The 23,720-nt window shown below is 42.7% G+C and overlaps 1 protein-coding gene across 5 annotated transcripts in view; it reads left to right on the forward strand.

Annotated features, from left to right (window-relative positions):
- The window catches only part of ZNF462 (zinc finger protein 462), an 87,954-nt gene that overhangs the window by 45,640 nt on the left and 18,594 nt on the right, over window positions 1-23,720 (forward strand). For 2 of the 5 annotated variants that reach the window (XM_063181127.1, XM_063181128.1), the window contains exons 4-7: window positions 856-1,020; window positions 2,625-2,899; window positions 5,992-6,110; window positions 10,221-10,412. In XM_063181127.1, the coding sequence (XP_063037197.1) occupies window positions 856-1,020; window positions 2,625-2,899; window positions 5,992-6,110; window positions 10,221-10,412 (751 nt within the window). The remainder of the gene's footprint in view (window positions 1-855; window positions 1,021-2,624; window positions 2,900-5,991; window positions 6,111-10,220; window positions 10,413-23,720) is intronic. The other 3 variants (XM_063181129.1, XM_063181131.1, XM_063181130.1) reach the window with 2 other exon arrangements.

A 23,720-nucleotide genomic window follows, 5' to 3' on the forward strand; every position in this document is an offset into this window, starting at 1 on the left:
CTGGTCTCTTTCTCTGCCCCCTGCTCCCCACCAGGGAGCCCACCAATGCCCACTTGCATGTTCTCTTTGACAGCCAAATGACCACAGGCTAATGAATGACTCAGAGTGCCAGTGAGCTCCATAAGTCAATTACACATCCTGCTTTAATTTCCTCATCCATCCTCCCTAGGTTCTGTAGGAAACCTTGTTCCTTCCTACCGCTTCCTTCAGTATTTTCTTTATCTTCTTTCCTCCCTCCCACGCTTCTGGAGGGCCATCTGTGTCTGACACTCGCTTGTTCTTTTGTGGCAAGGCTGCCATGTACTTTCAGATTCTCTATAAAATGTCCCATCCCCTTCTTCCATGTCCCTCTGAATAACGCACCAGTTTTCTTCTCAGCCTTCTCTCTCTCAGTCCTTTGTCTCATTGAGCACTCGGGGTTAGCCTGACACGGATCTGTCTGGTGACAGGAGCTTTGGGCAGGTGCCTCATAAGGAGAGGACCAAATTGTTTCTCCATTTCTTGCCCACTTACCCCCTTCCTTCTGCTTCAGTTTGAAAAAATGCACTTGCGCAGGAAAAGCTTTGCACAGAAGTTGGGGAAGTTCTGGTGTCGTGGAGGAGGAGGAGGAGGCACAGTTTCAGGCCAAACCAGAATGGTCTAGAGGACCACTGTTAGCCATAAAATGAATGTTTCTTCTGCATGGATGTCTTGTCCACGTACTTTGTAGAAATTAATGATCTCAGCAGAAATTAACATTGCAGTTCTGCAAGACTGGACATCAAGTGTAACATCAGGTCCAAAGTCTGGTCTGTGCTCCTGAAAAATGAGGTGGCAAAACCTGCTTCAGTGGCTTGTGCTTGTGTGCTCAAACAGGCTTTTGGACACTTGGAGGATGTTTCAAAGCTCAAGGAGAGGAAGGTGGTTGGCTACAAGTGCAAGTTTTGCGTGGAAGTCCATCCAACACTCAGAGCCATCTGTAATCACCTCCGCAAGCACGTCCAGTACGGGAATGTCTCCTCTGTGTCGGCCACTGTAAAGGTAAGAATTCCTGAAAGGTGACTGAAAGGCACTGAAACTACTTGTATTGTTTAAAATAAAGGCCTCGTTGATAACCTGTGGAGGGCTCTTGTGAAGCTGGATGGGTTTTGAACTGGGCATTCCAGTTCAGCATGATGGTTTAATCTAACACTGAGTTTCTGAAGTGCGTTTGGTTCGTTTCAAGATGTTTTTTAACTTCTTTTCACTCTCGATCCAGGGGCACGAAGACTCTTTAATTCTCATTTCTTCCCAGCCACAAAGGAGTTGGTGTCCTTGATGACCTAAAGATGGTTTATGAGTGGGAATCTTTCTCTCAGTTGCTTTATGGGCTACATTTCTACTTAGTTAAGCTCAAAAAGAGTAGTTTGTTTCCTTTTTTTTTTTTTTTTTTTCTGTATGTGTATGATTTTTATTTTAGGAAGAGGAAGTGTGCACATACAAATGTGTGAAGCTGCTTGTGGTGCACTTTTCCACATGGAATTTGCACGCTGGCTCCAGACAAAGCATTCAATGGCCAGCTGAGCCAGTGATCCCCTCCAGGTGATTAGGTGAAAACGTGTTGTTCCTTTCTCCCCATGGAAAGGGGGTGCCTCCTGCGACATCTCCAAGGACAGGTGGTGTTCCAAAGTCCGATTTCCAGGATGTTTATTGGCAGGGGAAGTGAAAGTGAAGCAGGGCTGCGGGAATTAGCTCTTGTCAGAGGCTCCTGCTGCATGAGTGAAAGGCCTTTTTTTGGTGACATAATCTGCTTTTTGTGATGAAGCCCTGTCCTCCACAGCCTAACTCTCCCCACCTAAGAGAGCTTTCATTGCCCTACCACTGACCTTTCCTTGCCTTCTCACCTGGTGCTCCTGACAGATTCAGATGCTTCTCTCCTAAGAGTCCTTTCCCTCTTCTCAGTTCTCAAGTGATGCTTGTGTAGGGTCACTGCTTTCCTTTGAGTAAATAAAATCTTGCATCAGGGAACAAAAGCTGAAAGCCATGGCCTAAAGAATGTGCTGGAAATGCCTCTTACAGGGTATTTAAGTAGCTGCACAAATGCATGCTCTGGTTAGAAATGGGAAAGGAAGGTTATGAAAGAGAATTAAAAAAAGGACTCTTTCTGTTTGCTCTATATTTTTAGAGGGTTCTAGAGTCTTAGTCTACCAGCTTGTTTCTTGAGAGTTTGATGAACAGAGTCTGCTAAAGAGTAGACAGCTGTGTTAGTCTGCAGGGTAGCTACAGTCAGCTAGAGCAAAATAAACTAAAATTAACTTCTCTGTAACTTACTAATTATTATCTGATCAAGTTTAGAAGATTCACACCAAGACTATGGAAACATAGGTTTCTTGGCTTTTTGCATGATCTGACACAAACTTGCTCGAGGAATGAGATTTTTTTTTTTTACATATGCATGCATGTACATAATAGATGTAATTATGTTTTTCTCTCCAAAGAATAGGTCATTTTTTTCCAGAAAGCCACTGATGTGGAGCTTGTGTAGGGATATGTTTAGAGAAATAAAGCAGTGGGAAGCCTGGACGTTCTGGTGAACACAGGGGAAAGACTGAGGGGCAGAAGGGAGAGAGAGAATTGATGGCTCTGGGGGGATATGTCTTTTTTAGCAGGAAGCTGAAGATCCTTCAAACACAACTTTGATGGAGGGTTTTGAGGGAGCCAAAGACCCTGGCATGGTGGAATTTACAGAAGCTGAATATGGAGCATCCCTGGAAGATGAAGCCAGGCCTGGGGGCTACTACTGCAGCCAGTGTGACCGGGTTTTGATGTCTATGCAGGGTCTGCGGTCCCACGAGAGGAGTCACTTGGCTCTGGCCATGTTTGCCCGGGAAGACAAGTACAGCTGCCAGTATTGCTCCTTTGTCTCTGCTTTCAGGCACAAGTAAGTTGTGGCTTTTGCTCTTTTTTTTTTTTTCCTTTTTCTTTTTTTTTTTTTTTTTTCTTTTTTTAAATTTTTAAATTATTTTTTGGTTTCCTAAAGAATCGCCAGTTAGCGGTGCTGGTTTGTGGGCTGACGCTGAAGGAGGGCTCACTTGAATTGATGTTGAGCCACACTTTTCTCGTGGTGTTTACGTTATTTTCCACGCTGCAAAGTATTTGGCCGTTATGATTGGCTGTTTGTAAAAGATTGAAGCTTTATATGCTCCTGAATTTGTGTCAGCCTTCTTTTTGCATGCAAGCCAAAGAATAAGGATTATTTCAGTATGCAAACAGTGCAGCCCCACCACTTATGCAACCTTTGTCAAAATGCATGAGAATTAACAAGCCAAAAAGAGAAAAGTTAATCTTGCACATTTAAGAAACTTCTGCTACCTTGTTTGTAATTGCTCCTTTTTTTGTGGGCTGTTTTCATTTTCTAGTGTTGAAACAGTGTCATAAATTTACCTTAAATCAGGCTTTTTTTCTAAATTATGGCATGCAATTTCAGTCAAATAATTCAAATTCATAACAGTGTGTGGAATGAGTGACTTCCTCATCCTGCTTCCTTGTCTGATATATGGTCATAATAACAGTCACATTTCTTATCATTTGTTTCCCTGAGATTTGACTTAGCTTAAAGTTTGATAGTTATAAAAATTATTTTAATAATAAAAATATATATGTCCCCCCCAAAAAATGAGTTTTGTGATACATTTTTCCAGTGGCGCCCTGGATCTGATTGACAGGTCTGTGTTTCCTCTTAATTTCTGGGGAGAGAGCTGCTTGTTCACTGTTTTGACAAAAGGAGGCAGATCCAGGTGCTCATTTGATGCAGCAGTCTTGAATTTGGTGATGATGTCACCGTTTTGCAATCAAATGCAGGTGGAAGAAAAGACATTTTTTAGTTCCTTGTGTTAAAAAGCAAAGTTTTTGCTGGTGTCACAGCATTGCAAATTGATGCCACAGTTGGGAAGGTCCACAGGGTTGAGCAGCCAAGGCTAGGAGAGGGACCTGGGGGAAGGATGTGCGTGCTGGGTGTATCCCACCCTGCCTTGGCAAGGCTGGCAAGTGAGGGGAGCCCCTGCAGGGCTTGCTGTTTGCCTGGTAAACTTGCTTCAACAATCAGACTTTTGTTGAGTTTGGTGCCTGGTCACTCTGTTTCCCGCTGAGTATAAGTCACGTCCCAGAAGCTGCAGGATGGTTGAATCAAAAAGTGGTGGATGGCTGGGAAGAGCTCACCACCTAACGCGATGATAGGTGTGGTCTCTGTTGTTGAAGTTGTTTGCTTCTTTTTATTTTTGTTTCTGATGCAATTATTCCCCTGGGAGATTAGGTCGGTGAAGGAATCCAAGCCAAATGTTTAAACAGCCCACAATTCTCCTAAATCTGACCAAAACTATAAAATCTCCTTCTGCCAGAGTGCAGCTGGCAAACTGTGTGGTTGTGAATACAGTTTTAATTACTGCCATGTTGAATACCTTAAGGTATGTATATTTATAATAGCTTAATATGTATTACATACCTCTTTGGCAGTCTGCTTTAATTGTTAAGTAATCTCATGCCCTGGAGGCTGTTTAAAACAAGTTTTGTTTTATGAAGTATTCACTGCGAGTCTTCAAAGCCTTACTCATTTAGGAGACGTTTTCCCCCATTTCTCTGGAAAAGCTGTGTATGTTGTCTTGTCCCAAACTCCATCCTGGATTTCTGCTAGGTTGCATTTGTATGAAGTGACCCTGAGAGGAGATGCAAGTTCATTTTCTATTTTTTTGCTGTTATCAGATGTTTGAATACACAGGCTTCAGTGTTAGCTCTCGTAAACAGGGATTTTCTGGCTCGGGCTCTTGTCAGTGTGGGACTGAAGATCACGTGAAATCTTGTGTAGTGTGACAGGGCTGGAACAACTGCTATTTGAGCTACATGTTGATACTCTGTGAAAGAGCAGGACAATTTGGGACAAATGAAAAGAGCTACGCCTGAAATACATCTAGGACTGAGGTGGGGGTGGAGGGCAGTTTTGGCGAATTCCAGCTCCTGCAGTGTCTCTGCCCCGTTGTTGTTCCATCACTGTGCATGAGATGACTCAAGCTGAGACCAGATCACAAAGCATAAATGTGTCCAAAGTAGAGGGCTGTACTGGAAATATTTACAGCTTGGGCTCAGACTACCTGCCTGCCACCCAGAGACAGTGAATTCATGTCTGTCAGCCGCAGCATAGGAACTGCAGAGCTCTGCAGGATTCACTCAGTTAGAATGAATTTGATCTTCTGTTAGAAGATGTGGGAAGCATCCTTTTTTCTCCTCCAAACTTTACTGAGCTGCTAGGACAAATTGTGTCGAGAGCAGTTTTTGATCACTTCACAGTATTCAGGCTGTTGGTAGTTCCATTTTCCCTGAAGAAAGTAGAGGCTGGTCTTTGCCACCCCTTCTTCTCCTGCTGAGCTTCATGTAGAATCTCCTACACTGCTGCTTCTGAAACTCTGCTGCCTTTTAATCCTGGAACTCATCAACTGTAGCCTGCTGGCACCCTCCCCAGAGCAGGATCTCTAATCTGCTTTTGCTGCTCTAACCAAAAGAAGGCTTCCTCTGTAAAGCTGGTCAACAAAAAAAATTTTTTTTTTTTTTTTTTTACTCTTGATCACCAGGACGAGAGGGGACATACATATTTTCACAAAAAAAAAAAAAAATGTTTGGCAGGAGAAAAATTGTGTTAATGACAATTTAATAAGAAAATAATTTCTTGCCTGTTTCATGTTTCTTCAGCTGGTCCTCTCAGTCTGGATCATGCATAACTCAATTTATACTAATCTTGCCCTATAAGTTTATTTAGCTGGCTTGCTCTCTGCATACACAGAATTGGTGTCAGCTCTCCTCCTTTCCTTGACACTCGATTTGACTCATTGTGCGAGCAGACCTGTTGAATTTGCTGAAGAGAGAGTGTGAGAAAGGACCTTTACTTGCACTGCTGTTGCTGCAGAGCGCTTTGCTCTGCCTCTGAAGGCGCAGCTGAAACAAAATTGACCCTTTTCTGTCTCCCTTTTTCTGTCTCCCCTCAAGCCTGGACCGCCACATGCAGACCCACCACGGGCACCACAAGCCGTTCCGCTGCAAGCTCTGCCCCTTCAAGTCCTCCTACAACAGCCGCCTGAAAACCCATATCCTCAAGGCTCACGCTGGTAAGTCCTGCCCTCTCAGTCCTGCAGCTGAAATGGCCCACTGTGCTCTTGTGGCTGGTCACAGGTGCTGGGTTGAACCACGTGTTTTGTCACCAGAGCTGGGTAAGGTTTTTTCCGAGGGCCGCATGTGTGGCTGGACAGCCGACGGAATCTGTGGGGCTAAGTGGGAGTTTGGGTAGTGGGAAGTTGATGGGTACTTCAAGAAGTTTTTTCTTCTCTTTTCTCTTACATGAATGATATTTTTTTTCCTTATTTCTGCTTCTCTCCAAGTGGATTTCATCGCTTATACCAGAGATGCCATAACATAACTGGCAGGGAGCGTTGCTCTGCTCTTTGCATTTTTGTTTATGCTTTAGGTGACTCTGGGGACTGTGAACAGCATCTTGGTTTTTGGTAGAGTCTAATGTTGGCTTTTCTGTTAAAACCAAACCCTGCAAACCCTGGGAGTCAAGCCTGCGTGCAACAGACTGAGAATGTCAAAATTGCGTTACAAAACATGGAAATTTGTCTTGCAAATCTCTGTATTTTAGTATGGAATCCATACTAGCAAGCAGGCAAGACATGCTTCTGAGGAACAGGGAATTGGGAAGGTGATGTGTCACCCAGAGTAGGTCACCTGAAATTGTTGCACCTTTGATTATTAAAAAGTGAGACTCAGGATTTCCTCATCTTTATTCCTTAGACTGGCTGTAGACTCTTGGCACCGTCACACATCCTGCATTGACAGGTTATCTTTTGGTTTGCAGTCCAAACATGCACTCTGGTGCAAATAATAGGATAGTGACCACTCTGAAAACGTGAGAACTAGCCCAGCTGTTTAAAAGTTGTGAGTAGAAACTCCTTGAACAGGGGTTTCTGATAAAAAGGACCCACAAGTATGCTCCTTTTATTATTTGCTTACTCTGTGATGGAGGAGGAAGGTGGACAGATGGGGAGAAAAGGCATAAGAAATTTGTAGCTGTCTGCTGATGCAATAAAAAATTGTTGCCATTGATCCAAAGGCATTTTTCATCTACAGAAATACAGGAGGGGTGGATGGTCTTGTGTACTTTGTTTCCTGTATATTTTTTTGGATTTCAGAGAGCTTGTGCCAGTCTCTGTACTTGGATGGATAAAACAGATTAGCTTAACTTTTACCACCTTCCTTTTGTATGGGAGGACCGTGGCATTCTGTCCCTTCTAGGAAATCCAACTGTATGCAGCAGTTCCAGCTCACAGAATCCCACGTCCTGTGTGGAGGAGCCATGGTTCTTTATTTTCACCAACCATTAAGTAATGTTTTCTTTATGCTATTACACAGCTGGGCTCCTTGCTTGAACCTGCCAGACCCAAAGTTACCATGCAACTAATATTATCTTCACAGTTCTCTTCATGTAATTCATTGATTTATTTATTAGGAATTCATGCTTCTGAGCTTTGTTTAGTGGACAGACACCCTTTGAAGGGCCATATTTTGCATTCTACAAGAACACAATTTCATGGTTGCCTAGATAGTGCTTGCACAGTGACTTGGGTAATAGGGTTTCCAAAGGCTTATGGATGTTTCTGCCTCAGTCCCATTTCTACCAAGTGGATGGTCACGTCACAGAAAAGTTGCTTGTATGTTTTTCAGTCAGAACTTTGCTTTGGTGTGTTTTGACTCAGTCATTCAGAAATATGTGTTACTGAACAAGCATGTCTGGCTTCCTCAGACTCCCCAGTTTTTCAATGGCACTGTGGTTCTCTGAACCTCTCTAACCTCTCTTATGTTATCTTTTTTTTTTTTTTTTTCAATTGTCAATCGTCTCATTATGCATTTATTCAGAATTTAAAACTTCAGTCCTCCTGAATTTTCCCTGAACTCTCCTGGAGATCTTTAAAAGTCCATAAAATCCGGAATCCCGAAGTGTTTTACTCAGTCTGCCTCTCTGCCTCATTTTCTGGGTGTGGATCAAAATTCAGTGAACTACAAAATCCGTTCTTGTGTGACAGCTGGTACCAGTGTTTCTGGCATTTGTTTTTCATCCAGTGTGTGTGCCATCTCCTTTGGCATGGAGCAAAACAGTTTACAGTTGCTCTAAACGGGCTCTCTGTTGTTTTCATCTGAACTTTTTCACCTGTTCTTTTATCTTTTTTTTCCCTTTTTTTTTTGTTTTTGCTTGTGTTTTTGAGGAATCCTTGTTACCAGTTTCTTAATCAGCAATTACTCTGGAAATGCAGAAATGGGTGATTGTAAGATGAGAGCATTGGTCCTGTTCAGTTTCTGTGTATTCTGGAACACAGTGCTTTGAGTACATATCAAGTGTTGAGACCCACTACATAAATGCTTGCATTTATTTATTTGCATGTGTATTAATATGATCACTTGGTGAGATGCAAAACTAGCAGTCAAAAAAAAGTGCAGAAGACTTCTGTTGGGCCAAACTGTAGCTTTTCCTCTGCAATCAGGCTCATCCTTTCATGCTTTGATGTCCATTGGAAATGAATAGTGGGCATATTTATTAGTGTGTCCAGGCTGCTTGGTATGTAATCATCTTTTATTTGCTTTAATGTCTTGTGGTGCTTTTAAGTTCATGCTTGGTGCACGTTGTCATCCAGGAATCTCTTTACACTGACAAAGCCATGGAGGTCTAAATCTGTATCCCACTGGTATCTTGTCACCTTGCAATATCTTTTGTCCTTAAATTATTGTGTTCCACTGAGCAACTCGTTGTGTGTGCCACTCAAGAAATGTTGTATTTCTGTTTGCAAAAAGGAAATGTGTAACTTGTACAATGCACGGGTCAGGAATGTCACTTGAAAAAACACAAAGGGGAGTTTTTTGTTTCACCACTTCAGACTCTTTGAGTGATCTGTTCTTTTTCAGATGCACCAAAATAGGGCGTTCTAAGAGTTTGTATTTTGTCCTGATGGTTAGCATGGTTTTTCTGGAGGACAGGGGTGGAAGTTTTGTGAAGGATGGTTGCTAATCATTTCAGGTGTGCTTACTCTGAATGGCTGCTGTGTTTTTATGTTCTAATTTGGTTCACTTATTTCTGGTGTGGGAAAAGGTGCTGCTTGAGAACCTTCTTTGCTGGATTTGTCAAGAGGTGGAAAACATTTTCTGCTTCATCCATTACCAAAATTCTCGTTCTTCTGTTGCTGTTCATGAATATTTTGCTTCTGTATTAGTTTTGGCACCTTTTGTACAACTCATATGTGGCCAGTGTTAATCTTGTACCTGGAAGTGGCACTTCCAAAATAATAACTTGGCACCTGTATATAATATCACATTGTTTGTGTTGGGACAGTTTCACTTTGTGTTCCAGTTGCCTCCATGCCTCCGTGCAAAACAAATCTTGTATCAGGATTTGTTTCCCCTTGTTTGCTGTCTCTGTGGCTTGGAATGTATTCAAAATTAAACCCACTACTGCGCATTACTTCTGTTCTTTCTCTTCTTTTAGTGGTTTCTCATAACACACTTCCACACAGCCTGGTAGATGACACTTTTGTACTTGGCATTGCCGTGTTCACCAGCCTTGACTTGGTTGCCGCTTCTTTGAAGATTGATGCTGCCTTATGGCAGGTTTTTCTTAAGGAAAACTGTAACCTTTCCCAAATGCAATTACACCACATGCTTTTATTTTTAAATTTTTTCCCCCTTTCTTTCTTTTTTGTTTGTGGAGGGCCCTCTGTTAAGAGTTTTGTAGTGTCCTTCTTGCTTCATTAATTATGACGCTGGATGTGCTGCATGCAGAAACAAACGACCTCGCCATCTCTAGTTGCTGTGCTCCCAAACCAGTTTGGAAGTGCTGTGGTTAAGTTGCTCCATTTTCATCCCAGAGTCTGTTTTCTTCCCATACCATGCAACACAGGCATGCTGAAAGTCTGGTCTCTGTTTTTCTTGACATCAGCCGCTGTGCAAGGATCTGCAGTTGCCAGAAAGTGATACTTTGGTCCAAAGCAGGTGTCTACACCCACAGACTCCAGACTGCTCCAACAAGGAGACATGCACAGCTTGTGTCCTTTGGGATCAGTCTTTTCTCTGAAGAGTCCATGGGAATTTTACTGCCAAGTTCAGTAAGAGAAGTGTGAGGGCCCCATTTTGTTTCTTTTGTGAGCTGATGACTTGCCTGTATTTCGCTCACCCAGGTGAACATGCCTACAAATGTTCCTCCTGCTCATTTTCCACCATGACAATCAGCCAGCTGAAAGAGCACTCCTTGAAAGTGCATGGGAAAGCACTGACACTACCAAGACCCCGCATTGTCAACCTTGCAGCCTCACACGCCCACCACACCTCCAAGAACCACACTCCTGCTGAAGAAGTGGAGGACTCTAATGGTAAGAGGTGCCTCAGAGCGAGAATTTAATTGTCTAAGGTGCCGCTTAATATTTTTATTGCAAACCAAATGGCAGCAGGCAGCTTTGCACCGAAAGCATCTTCCTTTTGTCATTAAGAGGAAACCAGAAGTTGCATCAGAACCCAAGAGTTAAACGTGGTGTTGTAGGAGGTGATCTGCTTTAGGTCCTCACCAGTTCATACTACAGTTATTTGTCCCCTCACTGCACCAGCTGACTTTGGAACATGTCACTGCTGGCTTTGCTAGCAGAGATTTACATTGTAGAAAATATTTCAGACTCATAATTTCCATTTGTAGTCATAGGAAAGGGGTGTTCAAATCCCATCCATGCTCCTGATTTTCTTTTATGTTCACAGAATCATAGAGTGGTTTGGGTTGGAAGGGGCACCTTGATGATCATCTCCTTTCACTCCTGTACCATGACCAGGGACACTTTCCATTATCCCAGGTTGCTTCAAGCCCCATCCAACCTCACCTTGGAGTCTTCCAGGGATGGGGCAGCCTGAGCTTCTCTGGGAAACCTCTGCCAGGGCCTCACCATCCTCACAGGGAACAATTTTTTCCTAATTTCATGAGTAGAGCACTTTTTTGAAACCGCATGATAAAGCTTAAAATGTGAACCAGTAATAGTAGGAAGAGTAATTACTGTTGCTGTCTGTTGTACAGAGGATACCAAAAGTGCCTTCAGATATTCAGCTGCAGGAAGGAGAACCTGAGCACTGTTTCCTTTTCCTTTTGAAAACTGTTGATCCCCTTGTGCTGGAGGGGTGTGTAGAAGATGCTTGGAAAGCAGCAGAGGGAGGGACAATGCTTAAACAGAGAAAATAGAAGAGGTGGTGTGAGGTATCACATTAAGCTTTAAGGCTTTTTGAGTGGCAACCTATGAGGCATCTTCTGGTGTCACTTCCTACCAGTTAAGAGGAGAGCTCTTCTTTGGAAGAAACAAACCTTAATTCCTGGATGAGGTTCATTGACATGGAAGGAGAATGTTTGCAGATGTTCAAAGAACTGGAATGTATGGAAGGTGTGTTAGAAGAGGGGAAAACACTTTTTTATTTTCCAGAAGCTTGAGTGGTTCTAGCTGCTAAACAGCAGGAATTTTGTTGTTTGCTGTTTTTCTTGGGAAGCTGGTGAACTAAGGATGGGAGGTAGATGTTATGTGTAATCGTTTTGTAGCATTTTTGGTCTCCTATCTTCCTTTCTTTCTTACCAAAAAAAACCCAGCAAAAAAACCGAAAGTGAAATCAGAAAGAGTGGAAGAAAAGAAGTTCAGAAAACGGCTAAAAATAATTGAAATAAGTAAATCAGCATAAAAATACCTTATTGAAGGAAAAAAAGAAAAGGCAAAATATTTTTGTGATTTAGCAAGTCACTTTTTGGGTCAGAGTCAGAATCTTAACACGAGATTTTGACCAGCTGCTCCCAGACAACCTATTTGTCAGTGGGCTGTCTGGAACAGTGCAACTACTGAGTTTTTTCGCTAATGCTAGCTTAAGCTAATCCAGCAAGCTGAGTACATCTTGAAATGTGTTCTGCTGCTTTATTTTTTTTCTGCTTTTAAAATAAAATGTTCCACTGCTGACTTAAAAAGTGGAGAATAATTTTCAGTGGCTCTCCAAGCCTTTCCTGTGTGCTGGCCGTCTTTTGTTGTTGGTGTGTGGACAATACTCAGTTTTGGGAAGGATGGTTCAGTTACCTTTTTTTTTTTTTTTTTATTATTTTCCTTATCCCAGGAGCTCAAACTCTTGTTTAGTGGAGTTAAAATTCAGGAAAACCTGCTGCATCCTGTAGAGGATAATTTTGCAGCCTTTAAGAACTCTTCCTAGAAATAGTTAAAACGATGTCTCTGTTAACAACAGCATTTCACTGGGTTGACTTTGTTACCTAGACCTGTATTACAGCCTGAGACCAAGGCCGAATTTGTCCCAATTAGCTAGATCATCTTTAAATGGGGTTAATGGTTAAGTCACTTTGACAATAATAGAAGCCACCCACTGGGGAGCTCATCAGACAAGTACAGGTGTTACAATAATAGTGTTAGCATTTTCAGCATTGCTTGAGGAAGGAATAACCTGCTTTGAGTAGTTTTTTCACATTCTACAGTTGGCTGCAGATCAGGTTAATGGTGGCTGCTCTTGTGGCATCACATGGTTTTTTGGGTTTTTAGAAGGCAATAAATCATTGCCTCCGTGGCCCAGGCCTGTGAGTCGCAGGTGGTGTGCAAGACCAGATGAAACAACTGGTCAATGATAATAGGAATAATAGGAAATAATAGGAAATGCAGGCACTGGAGTATTAGGAAGGGCTCACGTGGTGTGGAGTAGCTGGATTTTGTCTGTTGGAGTGTGTGAATAACCTGCAGCATGAGCCATGATCAAAGCCAGTTCTCCAGGGAGGCAGCACTGAACCTGGGCTGGGGTGAGAGGCAGACAAAAAGCTGCATCCCATTGTTAGGGAGCTTGTTTTGTAGGCTGATGGGTGTGCAGCAGGCTTTGTAATTGGAGTGGTTGCAGAAAGGAGCTGCTCCTGCCCGTGAATGGATGCTGTGGTTGGAGTAGGGAATACAGCAGGGTGGTTTGGGGAGCTGGCAGGACTCATCTTGTGGATTGTTGAGCTCTGTGAAAATGTGGAAGAGGGAGAAGGGTGCTGGATTGTAACAGCAAAGTGCATGAACAGAGCTGCTCTGCAACAGCAACCCAGTGGAACCTCTGTGATGCTTCTTTTCCCTGCAAAAAATTGTTCCCTGATGGGCTTTCCTTAGAACATTCCTTTTGTTCTTCTGGATCCATCCATTCTTGAAAGAGGTGAATGAATTCAGATTTCTCTGGCTCATCTCTTTCAGACCTAGCCTGGAGTACTCAGCTGCACATCCCAGAGGTGTTTTTGGGGTGCCTGGTAGGCTTTTCATAGAACTGGAGTGGAACTGGAGTAGGTGCTGAATGTTTTGGGCAGACACATCCTTGCCAGCTGTAATTCTGGTGTCATCAGAAAGCATAACAACATCTTCAGTGCAATTAATAACAATCATTCAGAGCGTGTGTGCTCCTCTCAGGGCAGTAGTGTAAGAAGGTGCTGGTGCCACTCTTGATGGGTCAGCAGAGAAGGCTTTTTTACACATGCATCATTCAAAGATCCTGCCTTTTTTACCCTACCCGTCTTTGCTGCTGGGCAGTATTTTAATACATAAAAAAACCTGTTTTCACTGTCTCTTTTTTCTAACCAAAAGTAAAGCGCTCTTGGGTTTTCTTGGGGGCGTGTGGAGTGATGATATTTTGGTTTGTGGGTGTTCTTCTTACAGACATACACAAAAAATTCCCAGAAAATACTGGTCATGAGTGCTATTTTTCTGATTTTCATGGTATAGGGGCACTATACATAGTGGTTTGTAGTGTCCAGCTCATGTACACAACGAACTTGCCGTTGTGGTAAAATGTTCTTTGGCTCTCCTGATAGTTCACAGGTATTTTTTGTCTTGCAAGAAGGAAATGGTGGGTGTTTGCTATATAGTTGCATGAGTGTTTTGTCTTGTTTGTTTGAATGTACCTATTTTCAATTCACACTAAAATGTTCATTAATAGTTCTGAGAGCATGAGCAGCAAAAGTTAGTTGTAAATGGAAATACTGCAAACTGCTAGGAGGATGGGATGGATCTCCTGACAGGATCTGCTTCCATGTTCTTTCATCCTTTGTGAGAACAAGAGCTTGCATTCATGTTAATCTCTGCCCAGAAAGGGGTTTTGGGTTTTTTTTTTTTGATGGTGGTGTCATCGTGTGGGGCTCTGTGTGTCACAGGTAAGTGTTGCCAGCTCTGCTCCTGTTGAGGGCAAGACAATGGAATCCAAAAAAAAAAAAAATTAAATTAAAAATAAATAAATAAATCTGCATTTCCAAGGCACCATGCTGGAATGCTCCCATCTCTTTCCATAAGAAAGAGCTGCAGAGACACAGAGCAGACGCACAGAAATTGTGTGTCTGAGCGTGAGAAAACGCGGCGCAGCAGCAGGAGCTGTGTGCAGAGGGATCTTCAGCTGAGGGCAGAGCACGTGGCCACAGACACTGCCTGCAAATTTAAAATCAGTGTGCTTGTGGTCAGGGGATGGTGATCTGCCCTCCTCTCACAAACTGCAGAGACACACAAGCTCAACTCTTTGCCATAATTTAAAGCAGAGTGATGTAACAGGCTGATGAACAGTTTCATCTTGTGCCTTCAAACACAGCAGAGGCTTCTTGAGAGCATGTGAAATACCTGTCCTAAATTGCCCTGGCTGCTATTACTAATTTTTGGAGTAGCCCTTTATTTTTTTGAAAATAACCCCTTGGGCCTGGGCATGTTGTAGAGAGCAAAGCCCTGCTCTTTGTTCATATGGCTGGCAGATTTGGAGCCTCATAAATTTCCTTGTGCCATGGCTGTGTGCAGTAATTCAAGATTACAGCTTTTTAAAATTTTAGTGTTTGAGAATATTGAGCTGTCAAAATGAAACAGCAACGTGCCAGGCTAAACAGACCTGGATGTGATTTCTAATGTCTCCTCAGTCATGCTGCTGTGGTATAAGTCCATTTCTTTTTACTGGCCACCAGTTCTTGATCTATAGAAAGTAGCACACTATTTGTGTGCAGATGAAGTTCAATAATAGTGCTTTTCACTGCTGTGCAAACCAAACAGGACTTATAATTAATACCAGCACACATCACAAAACACGTGTAAGTAAGGTCAGGACTAGATTTCTTGAGTCTCCCAGTACATGGCATGTCAACATCTTAATTAAATTTAATTAATTGTAGCAGCAAATGCATTGAAAACTGCTAAGTGAAACATCCAGTGCCCTGTTCCAGGTTTTTTTCCCTGAACTTTAGCCTTTGCCAGTGGAAAATAACTTTGCCTCATCTAGAGGCTGAAATATAAATACATCTGCTTGCTTTGCCAGGGCTCGGCTGGTCGCAGAACTGCTTGACTGAGTCTTGTTTCTTGGAGTGGTGTTCCAGAGCTCTAAATCCCTTCCCATTTCTGCACACTTTTCCAAAGCAGATAGTGCACAATCAGACTGGATGTCTTCTTCTGTGCTGCCTCACAGCTGAGCTCCTGAAGGGTGCAGAGGGCCTTTGGCAGGTTTGGCTGAAGCAATTTCATGTAATACCAGAACAAGGGGAGAGCTATGGGCAGCAAGGCACCATTTCAAGAAAAATCCACAAATCTGGTGCCAGTGAGTCATGATTCTGCCTTCCACCTTTCAGATGAGAGTGGCAGGCTTCCCATGTGGCCAGACATACTGCCCTGATTTTTGGGTTCTCCTGTTTTTTGTTGTTGTTGTGTCTTTTAAATCCATATAATGGATTGTGGCTGACTTGCTTATTTTTATTCACGTGCACTGTTACTCTTGATAAGGGATATTTTTCTAACCTTGCAGTCAGGTCAGAAAATTCCTAAGATGGTCCCTTCCCCTTTGGTGCTGTTTCTCTGTTATTGTTGCTTGTGTGTCTTTGTGTTTTATGGCTGCTGCTGTCTGGGGAAAATCACAGTGGTCATTCCTCACAGCCAGAGAACTTGGTGTTAGAGCCCAGTGTGGTTTAGTTCTGGGTTTGGGGTTTTTTTGGGAGGAGGGCTTGGACAAAGCCTCTTTTGAAGTTTCAGGCCCTTTTTGTTTTGCTGCAGTTTGGCTGGAAGGGCAGAGAGCCAGTAGTGACTGCAGGGCAGATCCAGGCAGAGCTTCCACAGCTAATTGCTTTAATTGCCAGGTGAGATGGAAGGATTGCATCCACGCTAAGGATGCAGGGTGGTGATCTGCATACTGCAGAGCAGATGATGTTTTTGCTTTTGTAGTTACACTTGGGCTGCAAGGAGCAGTTGCTTGTTCTGCTTGTTTCCCTGCTTTTGTGCCCCACAGGAGTGATGCCTCCTGCTCACTCCCAGCTATCAGATTAACCTGTGTTACCTGCAGGCTGCTTTTTTTTTGTTTTCCCCAGCTGTGCTCCTTCTTTCTCTAACCTAGAGCAAGTTCCTGCTTTTCCCCTCAGCCCTTGCTCTTCTTCCCACATTGGCCACGCTGCCTGACAGTGCTTTTAAAGCTCTGTGGTAATTGTTGGTTTGTCTCACTCCTTGTGGTCAGCATTAAGCCAAACATCAGATGCTGGATCAGATAGGACTTTCCTCCTCCATCAGATTGGCAGGGACTGGTGGAACAAGCACAGGGCTTGTTCACCTCCACTTTTACTGAACAAACTCCTCACTGTTCCAAGGTCCTGAGGCGCTGGGGGGATGACCTTGTTCTCTGAAGCTCTCTTCCACTGGGGTATAGTTGTTTGGCTTCTGGCCTTTTCCTGCAGCATGTTGAGAGCTGTTTTGTGGCTGGTGGAACAGAGGGAGATGTCATTGGCTGTGCTGAGGGGAGTGTCAGCTCGCTGTTCTTTGTGCTTTTTATTTTTTTTTTTTTTAATTTTTTTTTCCTGGTGCTGTTTTTTGTGCTTGAGCTGAACGGGTAAAGGCAGAGCTGAGGCGGGAGAAGGTTGGTGTCAGCCTTGTGTGGAGTTGGCCATCCTGCTGTTGTGGAGTTGCTGTGGCCCTGGAAGTCTTGCCTAGACTTGGGAGAAGACAAAATGTTTGGGCAGGTCAAGAAATTAATGAAAGAAGAAACATCTGATGCAGAAAGAAGTTACCTGATAGCACCCACAGAGAAAGAAGGAAGCAAATCCTGACTCCTGTTGTGGGTTGGGATTTTGTTGTTGGCTTTTTTTTTTTCTTCCTGAGGTTTTTGGTTTCTTTTGGCTCTGGTTTTTATGTTCAGGATAAAGGGCAGAGTGGTAGATGCTGATCTCTTGTGTGCCCAGGGAGTTTGTGATCACTCAACACAGAGTGAAAAGGATGCTGCTGGCATGGAAGGGGTGCAGGGTGTGCGAGAGGGCATTTCTGCTGAGCATCGTGCCCACACATCACAGCCCTCTCTGTCAGCCTCACTGATATCCTCCCTGTCACCTGGGACTCCACTTCATCCCATTGATTTAAAACATGCTGCAGGGGTCTGGTGCTTGGCAGAGAGGTAAAAACTTCTTTGCTCATTTTAGCTCTGTTGAAGTGGATGTGTGTTATCACCACATTTGAGATGATAACATTTGAGATTTGACATTTAAGTAGCTGGTTTTATTTCTTCTTTAAGGAGCATTGTTGCTACAAGTGCTTGGAAACACTGCCCGGAGTGTTCTGGGCTCGGAGCTGGTGATAGAGATGAGGACTTTCTGTTGGCAATAAAAATAATGTCAAGGTGTGTGCTGGAGGTCTCCAGAACAAATGACACAAGTTCAGGTTCCTGAGCTCTGTGGTTAGAATGAATCCTAGGTGCCCACATACTGCCACTTTAATTTTTAGGGCCAGTTTTAAAGCAGAATGCCAATAAGAATTGCTTGATAAATTGATTTTTTTTCTCCCCCTCTTCATTTCAAGCCTTAGAGGAGAGTGAGCATTTAGGTGACAGAAACATGAGTGTTTGTGGCACTGTGTTTGTATTAATATGAATATGTAGAGCATCACATAGGGAAGGAAATGTGAAAATTACCTGATGAATTGTCCTTAAAAATGAGAAGGAAATCGTGGAACACAACAGCATGAGGATCAAATGGCTACTAAGGAAAAAGCAAAAAGTTGATTGGTAGATTATTGTCTTGAGTGAAGAATCAGTTGAAGTAGAACTTTGTAAATTCCAAAAAGAGCCTGTTACCAGTAAGTCCTTTTAGCAGATTGGTTACATCAGTGTCTTGCTAAAACTATCTCCAGTTCTGTTTGTGTCCCCCTCTTCTGCAAATGCACTTCCATTTATGAAGTTTGAGTTTGGTTCAACAGAATAAGGAATAAGGAAAAACTTTTTATTTTATGCGTTTTATGGAAACAGGTCCCAGTGTTTGATATGTAGCAGAAATCCTGGTTTTAAGTGCAATCCTGTATTTAGGCAATGGAATTTAATTCTGTTGACAGTGAGAGGGTTGTGTGCAGCCTAAATGTGACCAGTAAGCAGCCAAGTCACCTAAAGAACAGGAAAGTTTGATTGATTTGAGGGCAGGAAATAAATATTATTGTGGGGAGAAGAGATGAAAACAAGGGATAACTGGAAGTTATGGTGAAGCATTTCCTGAGCACTAAACTGACCCTCCCAAATCACAGCATCAGCAGAACGGGGTGGTGCCTGCCTTGAAAGCTCAAGCAAATGGGAATTTCTGGTGGTGTTGAATACTCTTAAACAGAGGAGCCTGGAGATTTCCTGGACTGATCTTTTTCTTCTTACAGAAATACTGTGGTATAACTTTTTTCATCAATTATATTGCTTCTCCTTAGATCTTAATTAGTTCCTGCTGCTTTCAAATGCATCATCTTTTACAGACTGTTGTAGGCACTCTTGATCTCAACTATGAAACGCCAAAATTCTTGTACAGGCAGCAGGGTGAGAGTCCCTCTGTGGAAGTGCTTCAGAAGATAAAAATTATTTATTATTTTTGTCTTAAGAGGTGAAATTTGTGTCCCTTGGAAGTTTCTTGGATATTGGCACAAGAAGCTGCGTAGCCTCTGTGCTGTCTCAGTCCCAATCAGAGCTGTGGTATGCACACAAATTCAGAGGAAATTCAAAGTCATAGAGAAGTATGGATATAGCTTCTCTCACCTCTTCTGAATAAACAAGATTGCATTCTTCATATGCCTTTTGCATTGCTCTCTTCGGAAATACATGAAATATCCTTCTCACAAAAGCTGGTGTGTCATGATCCAAGAAGTGGTCTTTAGGGATAAAGCTGAAATAAATTCCACCAACAAGGTTTTGTTTTGTTTTGTTTTGTTTGGGTTTTGTTTTGTTTTGTTTGGGTTTTGTTTTTTTTTTTTTTGGTTGGGTGTTGTTTTTGTTGTTTTGGTTTGGGCTTGTTGGTTTTTTTTGTGGGTTTTTTTTGGGGGGTAGTAGTGGTGTATAAATCGCTTAAATGACGATTTTATTCCAGGGCTTTATTTTCTTTGCTTTGTGATTATTCTTTGCTTTTTTCTTTGGGAGTGTGCAAGCAGGGACACAAAACTTTTGTCTGTTATCTCCCACTCGTAACATTCTGGCAATGTAAAAGTTCTTAAGCAGAAATCAGAATTTAGGTGGAGGACTAGGCTCACACTCTGTTTTTGAGCATTCAGTGAACACAACTTGCACTGTCTGTTTCCCTGAGCTTCCTCATGAATGTTTAGTTGCATCTCTCTGAGCCTGAGTCTCTTCTATCTTCCCCTCCCCTCAGCTTAATTTATTGCCAGAACATTTCACCCTCCCACATACTCTTCCTTCCAGGTCAGTGCTGCGTGGCATAAAGTGAACAAATGTGTGCCGTCTTCACAGTCTTTGTGTGGCTCCCTGCTTCGCCACCTTCCCACTTTTCAAGCTGTTGCCATTCATGGCTATGTGCAATCCTGCCACTCAGTCAGCTGGTGGTTTTGAGCCCCGTTGAATTTTGGAAGGGATTGTGTTCCTAAATCTCCTAAATTCCACCCTTGCGCTTATTCCTTAAGCATTTCAAAATAGCAATTTGCCTTATGTTGTCTGTTGGTGTTCTTTGGTGCAGCATTGCATCTTTACTTGGTTTTACAAATTTTTTATCCAGAGGAGACTGCTGCTTTTCTGAAATCCTTGGATTTTTTTTCTGTCGTTATTCGCAGAAATTTTATTTTTATGAATGAATGCGAATAAAATTAAATAGCACTCCAAATATTTTCCTCTTAGTCTCTCTAGAACATTTCCTCGCAGATCCAGAATGTCCTGGGCCTATATTAATGTTTAATTTCCTTTTTTTTCTCTCCCAAAGTGTTACTAAGCACTTTATTTTATTTATACATTCCCTCTGGGTTTTTTTCCTTATCTCATGAGCCAAACATCTCTGTCCCTAATTTCTGTTCTTACAAATACTGGTCTCTTTTGACTGGTTGATGTTTCTGTGTGAATATACCAGGAGGGCATGGTGTCTTCACTTTTATCTCCCAGTGGCTCCTCCTGGTCGTTGAGCTATTAAATTATTAAAATTCTGTAAAGTCAACAGCATCACTTCCCAGTGCACTCCAACAGCTGCTTTTCCTGAGCAGGGTTCCTCCCTCCACCCCTATCCATCACTCTGCAGGCATGAAAGTGTTTATATTACATATGTCTGGTTCTGTCCATCCTAAAAGGATGGAGCAGAGCTTTTATTTCCTCCCTCCAAAAAGTCCTTTTCCCTCTTGTTTCTCAGCTGTTGCTCTTACTTTGTCGTGTCTGGGTGAATTTCTGGCCTCTTGTTGTTGGGTTTAGGAATCTTGTGGACGTGTTTTGCTGTTACATATGGTGTTCATTGATACCTCTGAAAATACCTACAAACAGCTGAAATATCACTGAATTTCTGTGTAAATTTATGTTTTCAGTTCGAGATCTGAAACTGCATTTTTTTTTTTTTCCCTCCTTGAAGGGATCCCAAAGTTTTGTTTTCGTTTAGGTATCTCAAACATGTTATATGCCACACAGGATCCAAGGAAACTTTGGGTTTTCATTTTGCTTCTGTGGTCGGTTTTCACTGTGTATTTTCTTTGTACATATTTTCCCCAGTGTGTGACCCTGGGGTATGCAGGGAATCAAGCTGAATTTTCATGACTTGCTCTTTTGGCTGAGGTAGTAACTTCCGGATTTATTGGCGGACTCAGATTTGTCCCAGTATTTGGGACTGTACTCTGGATGAAGTTTTTGGAGTGATAGCATTCCAGACAACGGATTTTAGTGTTCTAAGCATTCTGGAAATGCCCCTGGAGGGACACAATGAGACTTGCTTATGTGTTCTTAACCAGAATGCAGCAGTAATTTAGATACAGCTGTGTTGATAAATCACCCCATGGACAGTCATTTCTTCTGCTTTCCTTTCAACTTCTGGAACTTTGGGTATAAAAACGCTCTTCTGTGCTAAGGAAAGATAATGCCTTTTAGATGCATAGGTGCTGGCAGGGGTTACATTATTTGTTGGCCTTGTTATTTGTCCTGTGCAGATAATTTGTAGGTATGTCCATATGTAAAATCTCAAAATTGAGATTCGCAGCATTGCCACTGTTTTTTTCATTTTTAACTGCAGCAATCACTGTTAATTTTTGCCTCTTGACACGACTGTAGGTGTCCTTCATTTTATCTCAGATCGTCCTATGCTGTTATCTTGTTTTTGGAGTTGCACAGTGAAGTCCTTCCATTTGTTTGGAATAAAATTGGTCTTTAAAAAGGAGCCTCAGCATTTTGGGTGTGGGCTTTTTTTGTTTGTTTGATTGTTTCAAATGAGTCAGGGCTAAGTGTTCCATTTTCTTCCCTTTCATTGCATATATGAATGTGCTTTATTTTCTTGCGCTGCCTCAAGGCTGTTGAGTGGAAAAAAAAGTGCCTGTTTTCCTTAAAATGTAAATGGTATTTCCTGGTGTTTAATTTTTCTTAATTTCCCTTCCATTCGTGTTTATTCACTGCTGTTGAGTTTTACATGTACTTAATACAAATTTTCTTGAATCTTCCTTTTGCTTATTTTAAATGTTTTCTGATTTCTGATTTTGTAGGCTTTTAGGGCTTTTTTTTTTTTCTTACTTTTTTCAGACAGGGATGCCTAAACCCCCTTCCTGTTCTAGGCCAAGGCTGTTAACACTTTATCAGAGTGCACCCAGCCCTTTTTGCTTGGGATGCAGGAAAAAGAGGAGGTGGAACTTGTATTGTGTACATCCATGACTCAGTTTTTGGGTCAGTTCTGGAGGAAAAGCTCTGCTCCTGGAGGAAAAGCTGCTTTGTTGGGGCAGCACCTCCAAAAAGTGTCTGGAACATCAGCCCACTCTTCCAGCAGGAGTAGAGCAAAGAAAAATTCAGTTTTGCTCTGTGACTGTGGATATGCATCCCCTGGCCCTTCTCTAAGACACTGCTTTTAAAAAAATAAATAAAAAAAAAAAAAATCCCAAAGCTGCCCTCCATCCACTGTTTCTCATTTGCTGGCAGTTTGCATTCTGTGTGCCAGAATGCATCTTTGGAGGCAGGCTGTGGTCAGCAGCTGCTGCTGGTTTTGGAGTGGGCACAGTGAAGGTGGGGCTCGCTGAAACCCAGTGGAAAACTTCTTCCCGTGCCTTCAGCCAGCTTTGGGCTCTGCCCAGGGTGTTCCTGCTGGAGCTGGGCTGCCCCTTCGTGCCCGGGGAGCTGTCTGGCAAGCTGGTCCTCAGACACCATCAGGAGCCCTGTGCACGTGTGCTAATCCCGAGTGTTTTCCTTCGGGAAGCGCTAAATCCTGCGCTGCAGCAAGTGTAGTGAGGGAATTTGGCGAGGGGAAAGGCAAGGAGTACACCAGGTCCTGCATGCTGCCATTGTTCAAGGGTGCAACTCGCTGGAAAAGCTCTTCAGATGGCTTTTTAAAATTCCTTTAAATGTCATGACTCTTTCAAGTGTAATGAAGCAACATACTAAAAACTGTGGAGTGGCCTGTGTGAAAGGTACAATTCTCTTCTGGCTGTTGATGATGACAGGGAAAATGCTACTTGATGTGCCTTTTATTTATTTATTTTTTTTGTTTTGTTTTGTGTGTGGGGAATTGACATGGAACAGTCTACTTCTGCAGTTTTCACATACCAGATTGCACAGGCTGTGTAAATAACCGATGGAAAGTCCGAAAGCTGGAATAATAGACACCAGATGATAGGGGGAGTAAAAACATCTGAAGCACAGTAGATCTTGCAGACAACAGCAGAACTTCCTTCTCCTGGAAAGAATGGTTTTTTTAGACCTGTAGCTTTCTTAGCCATGGATATCTCTGGGACTGTGGCCAGGAACATTGGTGATGTGGTGGAAATTTTTGATCTTTTTCTTCCTGAGGAGGGGAACAAGTGAGCGACAAAGTAGACTTCAATATACTAAGATTAGTTTGACTAGAACACATTAAAACAAAAAAAAAGGAAAAAAAAGAGAAAAAAGAAACAAACAAAACTACCAAACCCTGTTTCAAATGGTATGAACTTTCCTTTTAGGCTGCCTTGCCCTTGCCAGGAGATCTGTCTTAACAGTGTTTTGAGCTTTTAGAATCGCTGAACCTGGTAGCCCAGAGAAGTGAGTCAGCAAATCCCATCTGAGCCCTCAAGGTCCTGTTCCAAAGGAGGGGTGAGCACACTGTTGCTGCCTTTGAGGGAAGAGAGCTTCTGCAGTGGCTGTGCAGCTCCTCAGGGCTGTCCTGTGCCAAAGTAAAGGATGTGGGGAGCCTGCTTCAAACACAGGGGGAAGGAAAGCCTTGACATTTAAACAGGTGGAGCTCACTGTGAGCCCTC

This window comes from Melospiza melodia, chromosome Z (genome assembly GCF_035770615.1).
Source record: "Melospiza melodia melodia isolate bMelMel2 chromosome Z, bMelMel2.pri, whole genome shotgun sequence".
NCBI lineage: Eukaryota > Metazoa > Chordata > Aves > Passeriformes > Passerellidae > Melospiza > Melospiza melodia.